The sequence below is a fragment of the Bufo bufo genome, chromosome 8, assembly GCF_905171765.1.
Source record: "Bufo bufo chromosome 8, aBufBuf1.1, whole genome shotgun sequence".
In the NCBI taxonomy this organism is placed as follows: Eukaryota; Metazoa; Chordata; class Amphibia; order Anura; family Bufonidae; genus Bufo; species Bufo bufo.
In genome coordinates, this window is record NC_053396.1 from 22,588,306 (window position 1) to 22,603,423 (window position 15,118).

Below are 15,118 nucleotides of genomic sequence, written 5' to 3' on the forward strand. Positions count from 1 at the left end.
TCCTGGCCTGGTTCCCTATTTCTGGGAGCTACTAACATGCACACCCTACCCCTAGCAGGCGGTGGGCTAAACTCACCCTAACTTCCTTCCCTCCCCATGCTGCAGTATATGGGCACAGCCCCATCTGCTCACAGAGGGGGGAGCTAAGCTGGAATGAACTATTCCAGAGTAGAAATACTAAACTGAACTTGAGTCCTTGCTAACACAATGCTGCCACCTGCTGGTGAACATGGAAATCATAGCAATATACAGTTAACATTGTTTTATAATGCACAGTTGTGAGGATATAATGTAGGATTACATCAGATGACAAAGTTAATGCTCTTAGGAGATTGTAGCGGGGTAAAAGAGTTTAGTAACACAACTCTGGGGTGTTACAGATGCAGAAAGTAAATTGAGCAATTGCTGGTTACACCAGTAATTGGTTAGGGGTGGGGTGGTTAGCAGGTGTATACTATGGGGGTCATTTACTAACTGATATACTGTATGCCAGTTTTCTGGCATATATCTGTTGCACATTTGTGGCCGAATCTGTGACTTTTCCTCGCTCACACAGGTCTGAAAAAGGTGCGTGGTGTGGACGGGGAAGAGGGTCTCATTTATCAGTTTGTACACCTGTTTTAGACATAGTAAACTATCTAAATCTACACCAGCAAGGAAGGTGTTTGAGGAGAAGGCAGCGCTCATATGGCCGGCTCTGCTTACCTGTTCACCGCAGCAATTGCATCGGTGAGCAAGTGTAATTACAACTATGGCGTCTCCGTTCACTTCAATGGGATGGTTCCGTCTGTTCAAGTGGATCGGAGGGAGCCATCCCATAGAAGTGAATGGGGACACCATAGTTGCAATTACACCTGCTCACCGTTTTCTTGCTGCAGCAAGCAGGAAAACAGAGAAGAGAAGGCAGTGCTCTGATATTGATGACATATCCTGGGGATAGGTCATCAATAGTAAAAAGCCCGGACAACTCCTTTAAACCGTTCTGATATTTGATATGTCTCTGTCATTTTGCAGGAGATTCTATGGGAGGTCTGAACAACATGAAGTTTAGTACTAAAGATGAAGACAACGACATTTATGAGCACAGTTGTTCCTCACTGTATAAAGGCGGCTGGTGGTATAGCGAGTGTCACAGGGCAAACCTTAATGGACTCTATCACCTAGGAGAGCACACATCTAATGCAGATGGCATCAACTGGTATACTGCCAGAGGGCACAAATACTCGTACAAGCATGCAGAAATGAAGATTAGGCCTGTTTAGATGGAGGAACAGTCCCAGCAATTTGTGGATTTTCAAATATTTGTTCAAAGATTCTTGTATTTTCTAACTGCATTGATGGATGCCAAAGCTCAGTGTGGACGACCCTGACTGCACGGGCCTGGTGGGTGAAGGGTTCAGTTTGGCTGGAGAAGGCAGAGTGTATTGGCTGCCTGGTCATAGTTGTAGCTAGATTTTCCTTCAGCTGGGAAGACTAAATTCTCTGCTCTAGGCCTTTATTTAAATACCCTGACCAATGTGCGGTGGCCCAGCACCCAGTGCAAATGTCTCACCGACTTCCCCTTCCTATAGATAGTCCTTGTAAATAGCTCCCTATAGATTTGGTTCTAGGTAGGACTGGGAAAGTTTAGGCATCCTGGGCCCAAGTGCAAAAGCAATGCTGGGCCTCCAATTAACCACCGATGACTCCACATCCCATAATTACTAATGCTGATATCCTATATATAAAATGTATGTAAATCAATAAATCTATTATACTCCTACATTTTCATTGACTGCTTTACTGATATGAATTTTAAGAACTTCAATTGATTAAAATGGGATCATGGGCCTCATATATCACAACTGTCTACAGAGAAACCTCCCTCACCTACCATGTGCCATTTATAATTCAATTTATAATAATAGTCATTTTTTATGTCAGTGCTTCCCATAAGGAGAGCGCCATGTCCCCAAACTCCGACTGTCACATATTATTAGGCCGTCACTACACGTCAGCGGATTTGATGAGGATTTACACTGGATCTGCACCTAAAATCCAGAACATGTACTCACAGCTTGTCAGCAACACCCCAGGCAAAATCGATAAATTATGCCTGGTTCAGTATCTGAGAGGGTGGAGCACGACCCACCAAAGGGAGCATCTCAAGACACTAGATGTGGCATTGAAGCCCGAGTAGGAGGGCAGGTCCACCACAGCAATAATGGCAGCGTCGGAATGAAGTCCCTTGGGCCCATCAGAGAAAATGATTGTGAAAGACCAAACTTCAGAGTTTACAGGCCCTTACCGTCCCTGTTTTATTAGGGGTCCATTATAGTGAGAGAATGGGCCCCCCGAAGGATCCTCTGGTATTCTAGTGGGCCAGTCCAACCCTGTAGTCACTGAAGAAGACATGCTAAAAGGGCTATCTCATGATTAATGTTAAAAAAAATAAAAATCAGACATCTCTTTCTAACAAAGCTAGAACCAGCCCTGTACCTGACATGGATCCAGTGATCTCTCCATTCATTGCTCTGCTAGAATTATTTGGAGTATCTTTTCAGCTGCAGCTCTCTCCCTATAACGGTGGCAGCAGGGGTGCACAAAAACTGAAACAGCGCCCCCTCCAATCCCAATTTCTTGCCCCTACCTGGTGCTGCCTGAGGCGATCACCTCACCTGGCCTCATTGGTGGTGCACCCCTGACGGAGGCATGTCCTTTGTGCAATAGCACTCAACCTATCACAGCTCAGAAGGCAGGTCCAATGTAACTGTCACAGCTTCTAACAGTAGATACAGCTGATGGCAGCTGAAGGATGGAACTGAGCATGTGTGACCACCTCAGAGATGTTAGTGAGGTGGACGGAGAAAAAAGGAAAATGACAAACAGCGGCTATACTAAATTTCTAATTATTTGTCATTATAAAAATATTAACATCCAGGTGCTGGTTTGAGAAATGTCTAACTTTAACTGGCCAACTAGTTTAAAGGGACAGTCTACTCAAAAAGTATGTTCTTCAACGTTGTGGAAACGTCATAAGAAGGCTTTGGCTGGACGTACCCTGTATATGATCAGGAAATTCTACTCAACTTCCCATCAATGGAGGGAATGAGTTAAATTTGTAAAGTAAATAGTTGAAGCCTATGTAACATTAATTAATTAAGTCTGCTGAGAAATATTTAATAAGGGCATGGCTGGGAAAGTACAGCTCCCTTGGGAAAAGCAGTGGGGGGAGGGGACAGATGACATATATAAAAGAGAAGGGTATTGGCTATAACTTTATTTTGAAAGTACTTGTTCCTTCTGGAAGACCGGTGTAAACTTCTTGAGCCGTCATGCGTGTGCCAGTCCTACTACTGCTGGGAATGGTGTCCGGGCTCTGTAGCAGTGATCAGTCATGTCCGGGTGAGTACTTCATGAGCAACTGATCATTACTCTTTAGGCTGTGTTCACAGGTTATAATTGCATTGTGATTTTTGCTATGATTCTGTGAAAATTAAGACAACAGTAGCGCAGATTTATGATACCACAGCCATTTTACAGCAATATTTGACGAAGAAAAAGAAAAAGAAAAAAAGAGAGAAAAGCAATGCATTCACATTGTGTGAACACAGCCTTAACCACACGTCATATATTAATATGAGGGTGAGTCAGAAACCAGCACAATATCAGTAAATGAACTTATACTGTGTATAAATGTATCTTGTATTTGTTCCTTTGGTCTTCATTTATTTCCATTTGTGTGTCTATTACATGCTTGTAATATTTTAGCTGTCCGTTATATGTGTGTAATTTTTTTTTATTGACAGAAGTGAAAGTTTTAGGTATCGGGGACACTGACAAATTGTCTATTCTTCGAGGCTGCCCTGGTCATCCTGGCCTTCCAGGTCAAAAAGGAGATGTTGGGGCTCAGGGAGAAAAAGGTTGGTACAAAGTTAATAACTAATGATGTTTATGGAACTATAGAATATTGCCATATGTTTAATTTTCTAAAGTGTCCCTCTAATCTCAGAAATCTATGAATTTACAGTAAATGGGCACACATACCACAGGGGTAGTCCATGCGGCTGCTATGGGGCTACAGTTTGGTTTTGACCCCATTGTGATGGATGGTGAGATCTGGCACAGGGATGTGGTGGTGTCAAGGAGCCTAATTTTTACCTTTGCTGTGGGGTTCCCATTGTCTGTGTACCACGCTGCATGTAAGTCTATTGTATTGCTATTTTTTCCAGGGCAAACAGGATCTGTGGGGGGACCAGGAAAAGTTGGACCTCCAGGAAAAAAAGGTTAGTAAAGAACTTTTACACATAATAATATATTACAATGTGAAATTCAGATAAATCTGTATTCTTTCGTTAACTGGAAGCATGGCAAGGATGCCGTCTTTCTGGTGCCTTCCACTTTTAAGGACTTACTTAGACATGGTTCCTGAGACTTTGCCTAAGGCTGGCCATACCTATGAGATATCTGTCAGAAAACATATCTCCATGTTTCCCTCATAAACATTCCTGCTCAGCTTGGCCAGTTCTGCATGTGTAGTGAATGGGGAGAGGGGGTAAGTTGCTGCCAGACAGATCTGGTGATGGCTTATCTCCTTGAGAACAAATTATTGATTTAATCTGCTTGATCCTCATCTCCCCTATCATCTTCTGGCGTGGGAGAATTGAGAACCATACATGTTACATGGTTGACGAAATCAGCAAGTATTGGCTGACATTTATCTAATGTCTATGGCCATCTTTACCATCGGCCATTGCATTCCAAGACACATGTCACCTTTCTAAGAAGGTTCCAGGAAGCTGAGATACTGCTAGCTGTTTGGTGCTGTGACCATTTTTATGCCCTCATAGAAGATGTAAGATGCTCATTTCTCAGCTGATAGCAGAGGGATGTTCACATGATAGCCACCGATTGGGAATGAAGGTTCGGGTTCGTTCACATGATTATTGTCCTGTGTAGAAAGGGCTTTATGCAGCTCTGCACTATAAGAACTCCACCACAGCTCCACATATCTCAGCTTCCTGGTGCCCTACAGTGTGGAATATTGGAGACTGATTTCCATCAGTCAGAACTGATCATGTTTTATGGATTCAAAATATGTTGTCCACTTTGACATCGTTGGCCTGGCCCCACAACCAGAGGGTCAGAAGGTTCCTATGCTGAACCCAGGCTCTGATACAATAATGAGCCCAAGTTCTCATATAGTTGGTGGAGATTCCATGGGCACTGTTATAGCAGACCAAAAAATATCAGGATGTAAAAATCTTTCTTTCCAGCCTGCATTTTCGGATCTTTCAAACCATGGGCATTTTTGGTGAAGTCGGATTGTGCGTTCTACCATCTACCTGAGCGCTGAGTGGGGATATGGAAGGACAACTGCTCTAATAATACTCCTTTACATTTATATATATATTTTCCTTATAGGAGAGAAAGGAGAAAGAGGGGCGACTGAGCCAGTGTATGGTAAGTTAGGTGTCTAAAGACCCCATTACACGGGGCAATGATCGTCCAAGTGATCGTTCCCTATCATGACCCTGTGTAAGCACGTCCATCAATCATCAACAAACGAGACAACGCTCATTTATTTTTGATCACATCTTTTATGTGAACTTAGAAATTATGGCTAGTCGGCAGCATATCCCCTTAGTTAAAGCAGGAGAAGTGCTGCTGACAGATACGCAAACCATATGAGGACCTACGACCATCCTCATATACAAATTGAAAAAAATGAGCGACTTATGGTCCCATTAGATGGGACAATTCAGCAGGCGATTGTCAGGAGGGAAACCTTCCTTTCCAGCAATTGCCTGCTCATCAGTGGAGGAGATTGATGCATTTACATGCAGCAACTAACTTAGCTACAAAAACAAGGCTTGAAGAGCCTTTCCCAAACTGAACTCATTCCAACAACATGAAGGAGACCATACCACACTTTAGTCTCAGAGTAAACAATTCTATGCAAACCTAACTGCAGCACAGATCTTACATATTCGGAGAGATGGAGACGTATTGTAGGGAACTTACTTAGACATGGTTCCTGAGACTTTGCCTAAGGCTGGCCATACCTATGAGATAGCTGTCAGAAAACATATCTCCATGTTCCCCTCATAAACATTCCTGCTCAGCTTGGCCAGTTCTGCATGTGTAGTGAATGGGGAGAGGGGGTAAGTTGCGGCCAGACATGCAGCGATCTCCTCCACAGTATTTAGACAACGGAATTTGCTGCCGGCAAACGACGATTTAGATGCCTGCACAAATGCTCTTTCTTCGGGTAATTGGATCATTTCGCTCATTCATTAATCGGCAGAACCTTTTCACCACCAGATAATAGCTATGAGCGGATTCTTAGCCCATGTAAAGGGCCTGTTACGATATAGTATCTACGTTTGTTATGGCTGATTATCTGCCCGTGTAAATGGATCCTCAGTGAGAGCTGAACCTCTGCTCCACCAAGGGTCCCCTGACAATAAGTTGACCACAAGGTCTTCTGCTGCCAGGACCCAATGTGATCAGTTGTAGTTTGTAAGGGGACCTGGGAGCAAGTGTTTCGTTCCCCTACAACAGCACCACAGGGGAGATCAAGTATTACACATAATTAACAATAGAATACATGCAGTATACTAAGAAAGCAGCAGTATTACAATAGCCAGGGATCCTGCAACAATCTTAAGTTATATACCCGGATATATTGTATATATATAGAAAGAGTCCTGTGCACGATACCTCCAGGCAACAGAAGAGATGATCCTGGTGCAGGGGCCCCTGTGGATGACTGTAGATCCAGGTCTCTTTCAGGAGATAACACAGCCGATCAGGAGAGGACGATGACAATGATGAAAGGATTTCTTCCAAGCAGCAACAGTAGTAGATGCAGGCCTGGCTACCCTAACACTGAGTCTTTAAGGCTACTTTCACACTGGCGTTGTTTTAATCCGGCGTTCAATTCCGACACCGGAACTGCCCGCCGGATCCGGAAAAACGTGTGAAATCGGATTACATTTGAATCCTGATCAGGATTTTGATCACAATGAAAAAATGCATTGGAAAAAACGCATCCGCCATTTATGGACTTTAACTTTTTTTTCACATTTTTCGGGTTTAACATGCAAAAGCCGTATCCGGTTTGACTGAACACACAGCGCCAGATCCGGCGTTAATGCAAGTCAATGGGAAAAAGACCAGATCCGGCGTTCAGTCAAAGTGTTCAGGATTTTTGGCCGGAGGTAAAAATACAACATGCTGCGGTTTTCTGAAAAGCCTGATCAGTCAAAAAGACTGAACTGAAGACGTCCTGATGCATCCTGAACGGATTGCTCTCCATTCAGAATGCATGGGGATATAACTGATCAGTTCTTTTCCGGATTTGAGCCCCTAGGACGGAACTCAGCGCCGGAAAAGAAAAACGCTAGTGTGAATGTAGCCTAACCTGCCAACTAATCTACCAGTGCAACCGGGCCTCTAACTATCTAGTTGGCTGTCGGAAGCCTAACCTATCACTGCCCTGAACTATATACTGATCCCTAACTACAATTACTAGATAGATTCTGCGAATATATAAGTAACACAGAGCAGAACTACCGGCTCTGTCTGAGGGAGATAAAGAGGTGGCAATCTATTCCTATACACTACAGTTTCACTAGCTGATCTTAAGAATATAGATGCTCAAAGATCTGCTTATCTATTCCTCCTAGTTATAAAGATTACACATGCCACTTGCCTTAGACTTCTAGAGACATAAGATGTCTCCTCACTGCAGCTCGGTCCCTCATGGCTCTGACTCACTGTGTTTACAAAACAAACCTTGTACTTAATCCCTGGGGTTTCTGAAGCAAAGCAGCAGGGGCAAAGAGGCCAAACACTCTACATCTCAGCAGTATTAGCAGTTCCCTACAATACGGCTCCATCTCTCCGAATATGTAAGATCTGTGCTGCAGTTAGGTTTGCATAGAATTGTTTAGGCCTCCTGCACACCACCGTTGTGTGCACCCGTGGCCGTTGTGCCGTTTTCCGTTTTTTTTTCGCGGACCCATTGACTTTCAATGGGTCCGTGGAAAAATCGGAAAATGCACCGTTTTGCAGCCGCATCCGTGATCCGTGTTTCCTGGCCGTGAAAAAAATATGACCTGTCCTATTTTTTTCACGGCCAACGGTTCACGGACCCATTCAAGTCAATGGGTCCGTGAAAGAACACGGATGCACACAAGATTGGCATCCGTGTCCGTGATCCGTGGCCGTAGGTTAGTTTTTATACAGACGGATCCGAAGATCCGTCTGCATAAAAGCTTTTTCATAGCTGAGTTTTCACTTCGTGAAAACTCAGATCCGACAGTATATTCTAACACAGAGGCGTTCCCATGGTGATGGGGACGCTTCAGGTTAGAATATACTAAGAACTGTGTACATGACTGCCCCCTGCTGCCTGGCAGGTGCTGCCAGGCAGCAGGGGGCAGCCCCCCCCCTGTAATTAACACATTGGTGGCCAGTGGGCCCCCCCTTGTAGTTAACACATTGGTAGCCAGTGCGGCCGGCCCCCCCCTCCCCTGTAGTTAACTCGTTGGTGGCCAGTGGGCCCCCCTCCCTCCCCTGTAGTTAACTCATTGGTGGCCAGTGGGCCCCCCTCCCTCCCCTGTAGTTAACTAATTGGTGGCCAGTGCGGCCGGCCCCCCTCCCTCCCCTGTAGTTAACTCGTTGGTGGCCAGTGGGCCCCCCCTCCCTCCCCTGTAGTTAACTCGTTGGTGGCCAGTGGGCCTTCTCCCCTCCCTCCCCCTCCTAATTAAAATCTCCCCCCTATCATTGGTGGCAGCGGAGTGTACCGATCGGAGTCCCAGTTTAATCGCTGGGGCTCCGATCGGTAACCATGGCAACCAGGACGCTACTGCAGTCCCGGTTGCCATGGTTACTTAGCAATTTGTAGAACCATTATACTTACCTGTGAGCTGCGATGTCTGCGTCCGGCCGGGAGCTCCTCCTACTGGTAAGTGACGTCCGGCCGGGAGCTCCTCCTACTGGTAAGTGACATGACCTGTCACTTACCAGTAGGAGGAGCTCCCGGCCGGACGCAGACATCGCAGCTCACAGGTAAGTATAATGGTTCTACAAATTGCTAAGTAACCATGGCAACCCGGACTGCAGTAGCGTCCTGGTTGCCATGGTTACCGATCGGAGCCCCAGCGATTAAACTGGGACTCCGATCGGTACACTACGCTGCCACCAATGATAGGGGGGAGATTTTAATTAGGAGGGGGAGGGAGGGGAGAAGGCCCACTGGCCACCAACGAGTTAACTACAGGGGAGGGAGGAGGGGCCCACTGGCCACCAACGAGTTAATTACAGGGGATGGAGGGGGGGGGGGGCGGCCGCACTGGCCACCAATGATTTAACTACAGGGGAGGGAGGGGGGCCCACTGGCCACCAATGAGTTAACTACAGGGGAGGGAGGGGGGGCCGGCCGCACTGGCCACCAATGTGTTAACTACAGGGGGGGGGGCTGCCCCCTGCTGCCTGGCAGCACCTGCCAGGCAGCAGGGGGCAGTCATGTACACAGTTCTTTTAGTATATTCTAACCTGAAGCGTCCCCATCACCATGGGAACGCCTCTGTGTTAGAATATACTGTCGAATTTGAGTTTCACGATGTAACTCAAATCTGACGGTAAATTCTAACATAGAGGCGTTCCCATGGTGATGGGGACGCTTCAAGTTAAAATATACCATCGGATTGGAGAAAACTCCGATCCTATGGTATATTAACTCCTGACTTTACATTGAAAGTCAATGAGGACGGATCCGTTTGAAATTGCACCATATTGTGTCAACGTCAAACGGATCCGTCCCCATTGACTTGCATTGTAATTCAGGACGGATCCGTTTGGCTCCGCACGGCCAGGCGGACACCAAAATGACTTTCTTCTCATGTCCGTGGATCCTCCAAAAATCAAGGAAGACCCACGGACGAAAAAACGGTCACGGATCACGGACCTACGGACCCCATTATCAGGAAGGAACTGCAGGTGAGAGACAATTTGGCCAAAATGTCCTTCATAGAGATTTGTTTAACTGGATGACCCGGGATTACCCCCCAAAGGTTGTATAGGAATATGAATACACCGAACAGTGTGTATTGATATGTTAGCTATGTATGATATGTCTACTGAGAAACTAGAGTTCTGTCTGATGCTGTCTCTAGGATTAAGGAATTGTTAGGGGTTCTAACATTTTTAATTAGCAATATTGGCATCCTACGCTTCCAGAGTGTCGGCCATCTTGCAATAGGGTCTGCTGACAGTACCTGCTCGTCAACAAGGTACTCATTTGTACTCACTTAAAAAAGAAAGTAGGAATTCTGAACATCCGCTGTTCAGGATCTTCATCTCCAGAGGCAGCGATCACAAAGAGTGTCTCTCACTCTGGAGAACCTGACCTGTCCTACAAGACACAGACAGCCCATTGATTTGGATGGGCACTGTGCAATGCTTCCCTTTCCCTGTGGTGATGCGGCAGGTAAATGGAGCAATTGCAGGTTACACCACTGATGGGTTAGGGGTGGGGTGGTTAGCAGGGGGACACTATGGGGGTCATTTACTAAATGATATACTGTATGCCAGTTTTCTGGCATATATCTGTCGCACATTTGCGGCCAAATCTGTGACTTTTCCTCGCTCACACAGGTCTGAAAAAGGGTGCGTGGTGTGGACGGAGAAGAGGGTCTCATTTATCAGTTTGTACACCTGTTTTAGACATAGTAAACTATCTAAATCTACACCAGCAAGGAAGGTGTTTGAGGAGAAGGCAGCGCTCATATGGCCGGCTCTGCTTACCTGCTCACTGCAGCAATTGCAGCGGTGAGCAAGTGTAATTACAACTATGGCGTCTCCGTTCACTTCAATGGGATGGTTCCGTCTGTTCAAGTGGATCGGAGGGAGCCATCCCATAGAAGTGAATGAGGACACCATAGTTGCAATTACACCTGCTCACCGTTGCAATTGCTGCAGCGAGCAGGAAAACAGAGAAGAGAAGGCAGTGCTCTGATATTGATGACATATCCTGAGGATAGGTCATCAATAGTAAAAAACCCAGACAACACCTTTAACCCCTTAAGGACACATGACGTACCGGTACGGCATGTTTCCTGAGTCCTTAAGGACACATGACGTACCGGTATGTCATGTGTTGTTTCGATCACCGCCGCCCGGCGGGAGGTGATCGGAACAAGGTGCCTGCTCAAATCATTGAGCAGGCACCTCGGCTAAATGCGCGGGGGGGTCCCGTGAACCCCCCGTGTCGGCGATCGCAGCAAACCGCAGGTCAATTCAGACCTGCGGTTTGCTGCGCTTTCTGCAGTTTCTGATTCCCGCAGTCCCTGACCACAGGGATCAGAAACTTTAATATGCCGAAAATAGACGTCTTCAGTTCAGTCTTTTTGAATGATTTTATGCCGGCGGGTGGGGTTGCAGGCGGTGCGGGCGGTGCGGGAGGTGCGGCAGGCGGGATCGCGATCCCCCGCCCACCTCCTCTTGAATATTCATTGGCGTCCAGTGGTTATACCAGAGTGTCAGCACATTGATGACACTCTGGTGAAAAACGGCTGACATCTGTGCTGTGATGTCAGCCGTTTAACCATTTCCATACCGCGGTCCGTACGAACCGCTGTATGGAAAAGGTTAACAGTCAGGGAGCTCCCTCCTTCTCCCATCGGGGGGCTGCTGTGCCTTTGCAGCCCCCAGACAGGATGGGGTCACAGAGGGAGGGAGCCCCAACTGAGCAGACGGGGAAGGTTCCCATGGCAACAGGACGCCTTCTCAGCCATCCTGCTGTCCATGGTGCTGAACAGATCTGTGCTAAAGGCATAGATCTGTTCAGACAAAGTGTAAGAAAAATACAGTACAATACACTATATAGTATACTGTACTGTATTATACAGACATCAGACCCACTGGACCTTCAAGAACCAAGTGGGTATGGGTCCAAAAAAATGTAAAAAAAGTAGAGATAAAGAAAAACACATTTATCACTGAATAAAAAAATTAAATAAAAAATACACTACACATATTAGGTATCGCCGCGTCCGTAACGACCTGATCTATAAAACGTCAAGTTACTTTCCCCGCACGGTGAACGCCATAAAAATAAAAAAAATAAAAACTATGAGGAAATTGAAATTTTGCCCACCTTACTTCCCATAAAAGGTAATAAAAGTGATCAAAAAAGTCGCATGTACGCCAAAATAGTACCAATCAAACCGTCATCTCATCCCGCAAAAATCATACCCTACCCAAGATAATCGCCCAAAAACTGAAAACACAATGGCTCTTAGACTATGGAAACACTAAAACATGATTTTTTTTGTTTCAAAAATGAAATCATTGTGTAAAACTTACATAAATAAATAATAAGTATACATATTAGGTATCGCCGCGTCCGTATCGACCGGCTATATAATAATAAAAAAATTAAAATAAAAACGGTGTAAAAAAAGCTATTTTTTGTCATCTTACGTCACAAAAAGTGTAATAGCAAGCGATCAAAAAGTCATATGCACCCCAAAATAGTGCCAATCAAACCGTCATCTCATCCCACAAAAATTGAGACCCTACCTAAGATAATCTCCCAAAAAACTGAAAAACTATGGCTCTCAGACTATGGAGACACTAAAACATGATTTTTTTTGTTTCAAAAATGAAATCATTGTGTAAAACTTACATAAATAAATAAATTGTAAACATATTAGGTATCGCCACGTCCATGACAACCTGCTCTATAAAAATACCACATGATCTAACCTGTCAGATGAATGTTGTAAATTACAAAAAAAAAAAAACGTGCCAAAAAAGCAATTTCTTGTTACCTTGCCTCACAAAAAGTGTAATATAGAGCAACCAAAAATCATATGTACCCTAAACTAGTACCAACAAAACTGTCACCCTATCGCGTAGTTTCTAAAATGGGGTCACTTTTTTGGAGTTTCTACTCTAGGGGTGCATCAGGGGGGCTTCAAATGGGACATGGTGTCAAAAAAACAGTCCAGCAAAATCTGCCTTCCAAAAACTGTATGGCATTCCTTTCCTTCTGCGATAAATATTGAGTTTTGTTTGGCTGTTAACCCTTGCTTTGTAACTGGAAAAAAAAATATTAAAATGGAAAATCTGCAAAAAAAGTGAAATTTTGAAATTGTATCTCTATTTTCCATTAAATCTTGTGCAACAACTAAAGAGTTAACAAAGTTTGTAAAATCAGTTTTGAATACCTTGAGGGGTGTAGTTTCTTAGATGGGGTCACTTTTATGGAGTTTCTACTCTAGGGGTGCATCAGGGGGGCTTCAAATGGGACATGGTGTAAATAAACCAGTCCAGCAAAATCTGCCTTCCAAAAACCATACGGCGCACCTTTCCCTCTACGCCCTACTGTGTGCCCGTACAGTAGTTTACGGCCACATATGGGGTGTTTTTGCAAACTACAGAATCGAGGCAATAAATATAGCATTTTGCTTGGCTGTTAACCCATGCTTTGTTACTGGAAAAAATTGATTAAAATGGAAAATTTGCCCAAAAAATCCAAATTCTGAAATTTTATCACCATTTGCTATTAACTCTTGTGGAACACCTAAAGGGTTAACGATGTTTGTAAAATCAGTTTTGAATACCTTGAGGGGTGTAGTTTCTAGAATGGGGTCATTTTTGGGTTGTTTCTATTATGTAAGCCTCACAAAGTGACTTCAGACCTGAACTGGTCCCTAAAAAGTTGGTTTTTGAAAATTTCGGAAAAATTTCAAGATTTGCTTCTAAACTTCTAATCCTTGTAACATCCCCAAAAATAAAATATCATTCCCAAATTGATCAAAACATGAAGTATACATATGGGGAATGTAAAGTAATAACTATTTTTGTAGGTATTACTATGTATTATACAGTAGAAGTAGAGAAATTGAAACTTGGAAATGTGCAATTTTTTACAAATTTTTGGTAAATTTGGTATTTTTTTATAAATAAAAATGTTTTTTTTTTACTTCATTTTACCAGTGTCATGAAGTACAATATGTGACGAAAAAACAATCTCAGAATGGCCTGGATAAGTCAAAGTGTTTTAAAGTTATCACCACTTAAACTGGTCAGATTTGCAAAAAATGGCCTGGTCCTTAAAGTGAAATAAGGCTGTGTCCTGAAGGGGTTAAACCGTTCTGATATTTGATATGTCTCTGTCATTTTGCAGGAGATTCTATAGGAGGTCTAAACATGAAGTTTAGCACTAAAGATGAAGACAACGACATTTCTGAGCACAGTTGTTCCTCAGCGTATAAAGGTGGCTGGTGGTATAGCGATTGTCACAGTGCCAACCTTAATGGACTCTACCACCTAGGAGCGCACACATCCTATGCAGATGGCATCAACTGGAATACTGGCAGAGGGCTTAAATACTCGTACAAGCATGCAGAAATGAAGATTAGGCCTGTTTAGATGGAGGAACAGTCCCAGCAATTTATGGATTTTCAAATACTTGTTCAAAGATTCTTGTATTTTCTAACTGCATTGATGGATGCCAAAGCTCAGTGTGGACGACCCTGACTGCACGGGCCTGGTGGGTGAAGGGTTCAGTTTGGCTGGAGAAGGCAGCATGTATTGGCTGCCTGGTCATAGTTGTAGCTAGATTTTCCTTCACCTGGGAAGACTAAGTTCTCTGCTCTAGGCCTTTATTTAAATACCCTGACCAATGTGCGGTGGCCCAGCACCCAGTGCAAATGTCTCACCAGCTTCTCCTTCCTATAGATAGTCCTTGTAAATAGCTCCCTATAGGTTTGGTTCTAGGTAGGACTGGGAAAGTCCTGGGCCCAAGTGCAAAAGCAACCAATTAGCCACCAATGACTCCCCATGCCATCATTTCTAATGCTGATATCCTATATATAAAATGTATGTAAATCAATAAATCTATTATATTCCTACATTTTCATTGACTGCTTTACTGATATGAGTTTCAAGAACTTCAATTGATTAAAATGGGATCATGGGCCTCATATATCACAAATGTCTACAGAGAAACCTCCCTCACCTACCATGTGCCATTTATAATTCAATTTATTATAATAGTCATTTTTTATGTGTCAGTGCTTCCCATAAGGAGAGCACCATGTCCCGAAACTCCGACTGTCAC

At 44.3% G+C, this 15,118-nt stretch overlaps 2 protein-coding genes across 3 annotated transcripts in view; both read left to right on the top strand.

The window, feature by feature from the left end:
- The window catches only part of LOC121009278 (ficolin-1-like), a 255,418-nt gene extending 253,660 nt beyond the window's left edge, over positions 1-1,758 (top strand). For both annotated transcript variants that reach the window (XM_040442286.1, XM_040442285.1), the window contains exon 8: positions 1,015-1,758. In XM_040442286.1, coding sequence (XP_040298220.1) covers positions 1,015-1,262 — 248 coding nt within the window. In that variant the 3' untranslated portion in view covers positions 1,263-1,758. The remainder of the gene's footprint in view (positions 1-1,014) is intronic.
- Positions 1,759-3,281: 1,523 nt separating this feature from the next.
- Positions 3,282-15,118, top strand: part of LOC121009269 (ficolin-2-like) — a 231,123-nt gene continuing 219,286 nt past the window's right edge. The window contains exons 1-4 of the mRNA XM_040442270.1: positions 3,282-3,384; positions 3,789-3,902; positions 4,212-4,265; positions 5,404-5,442. Coding sequence (XP_040298204.1) covers positions 3,315-3,384; positions 3,789-3,902; positions 4,212-4,265; positions 5,404-5,442 — 277 coding nt within the window. The 5' untranslated portion in view covers positions 3,282-3,314. The remainder of the gene's footprint in view (positions 3,385-3,788; positions 3,903-4,211; positions 4,266-5,403; positions 5,443-15,118) is intronic.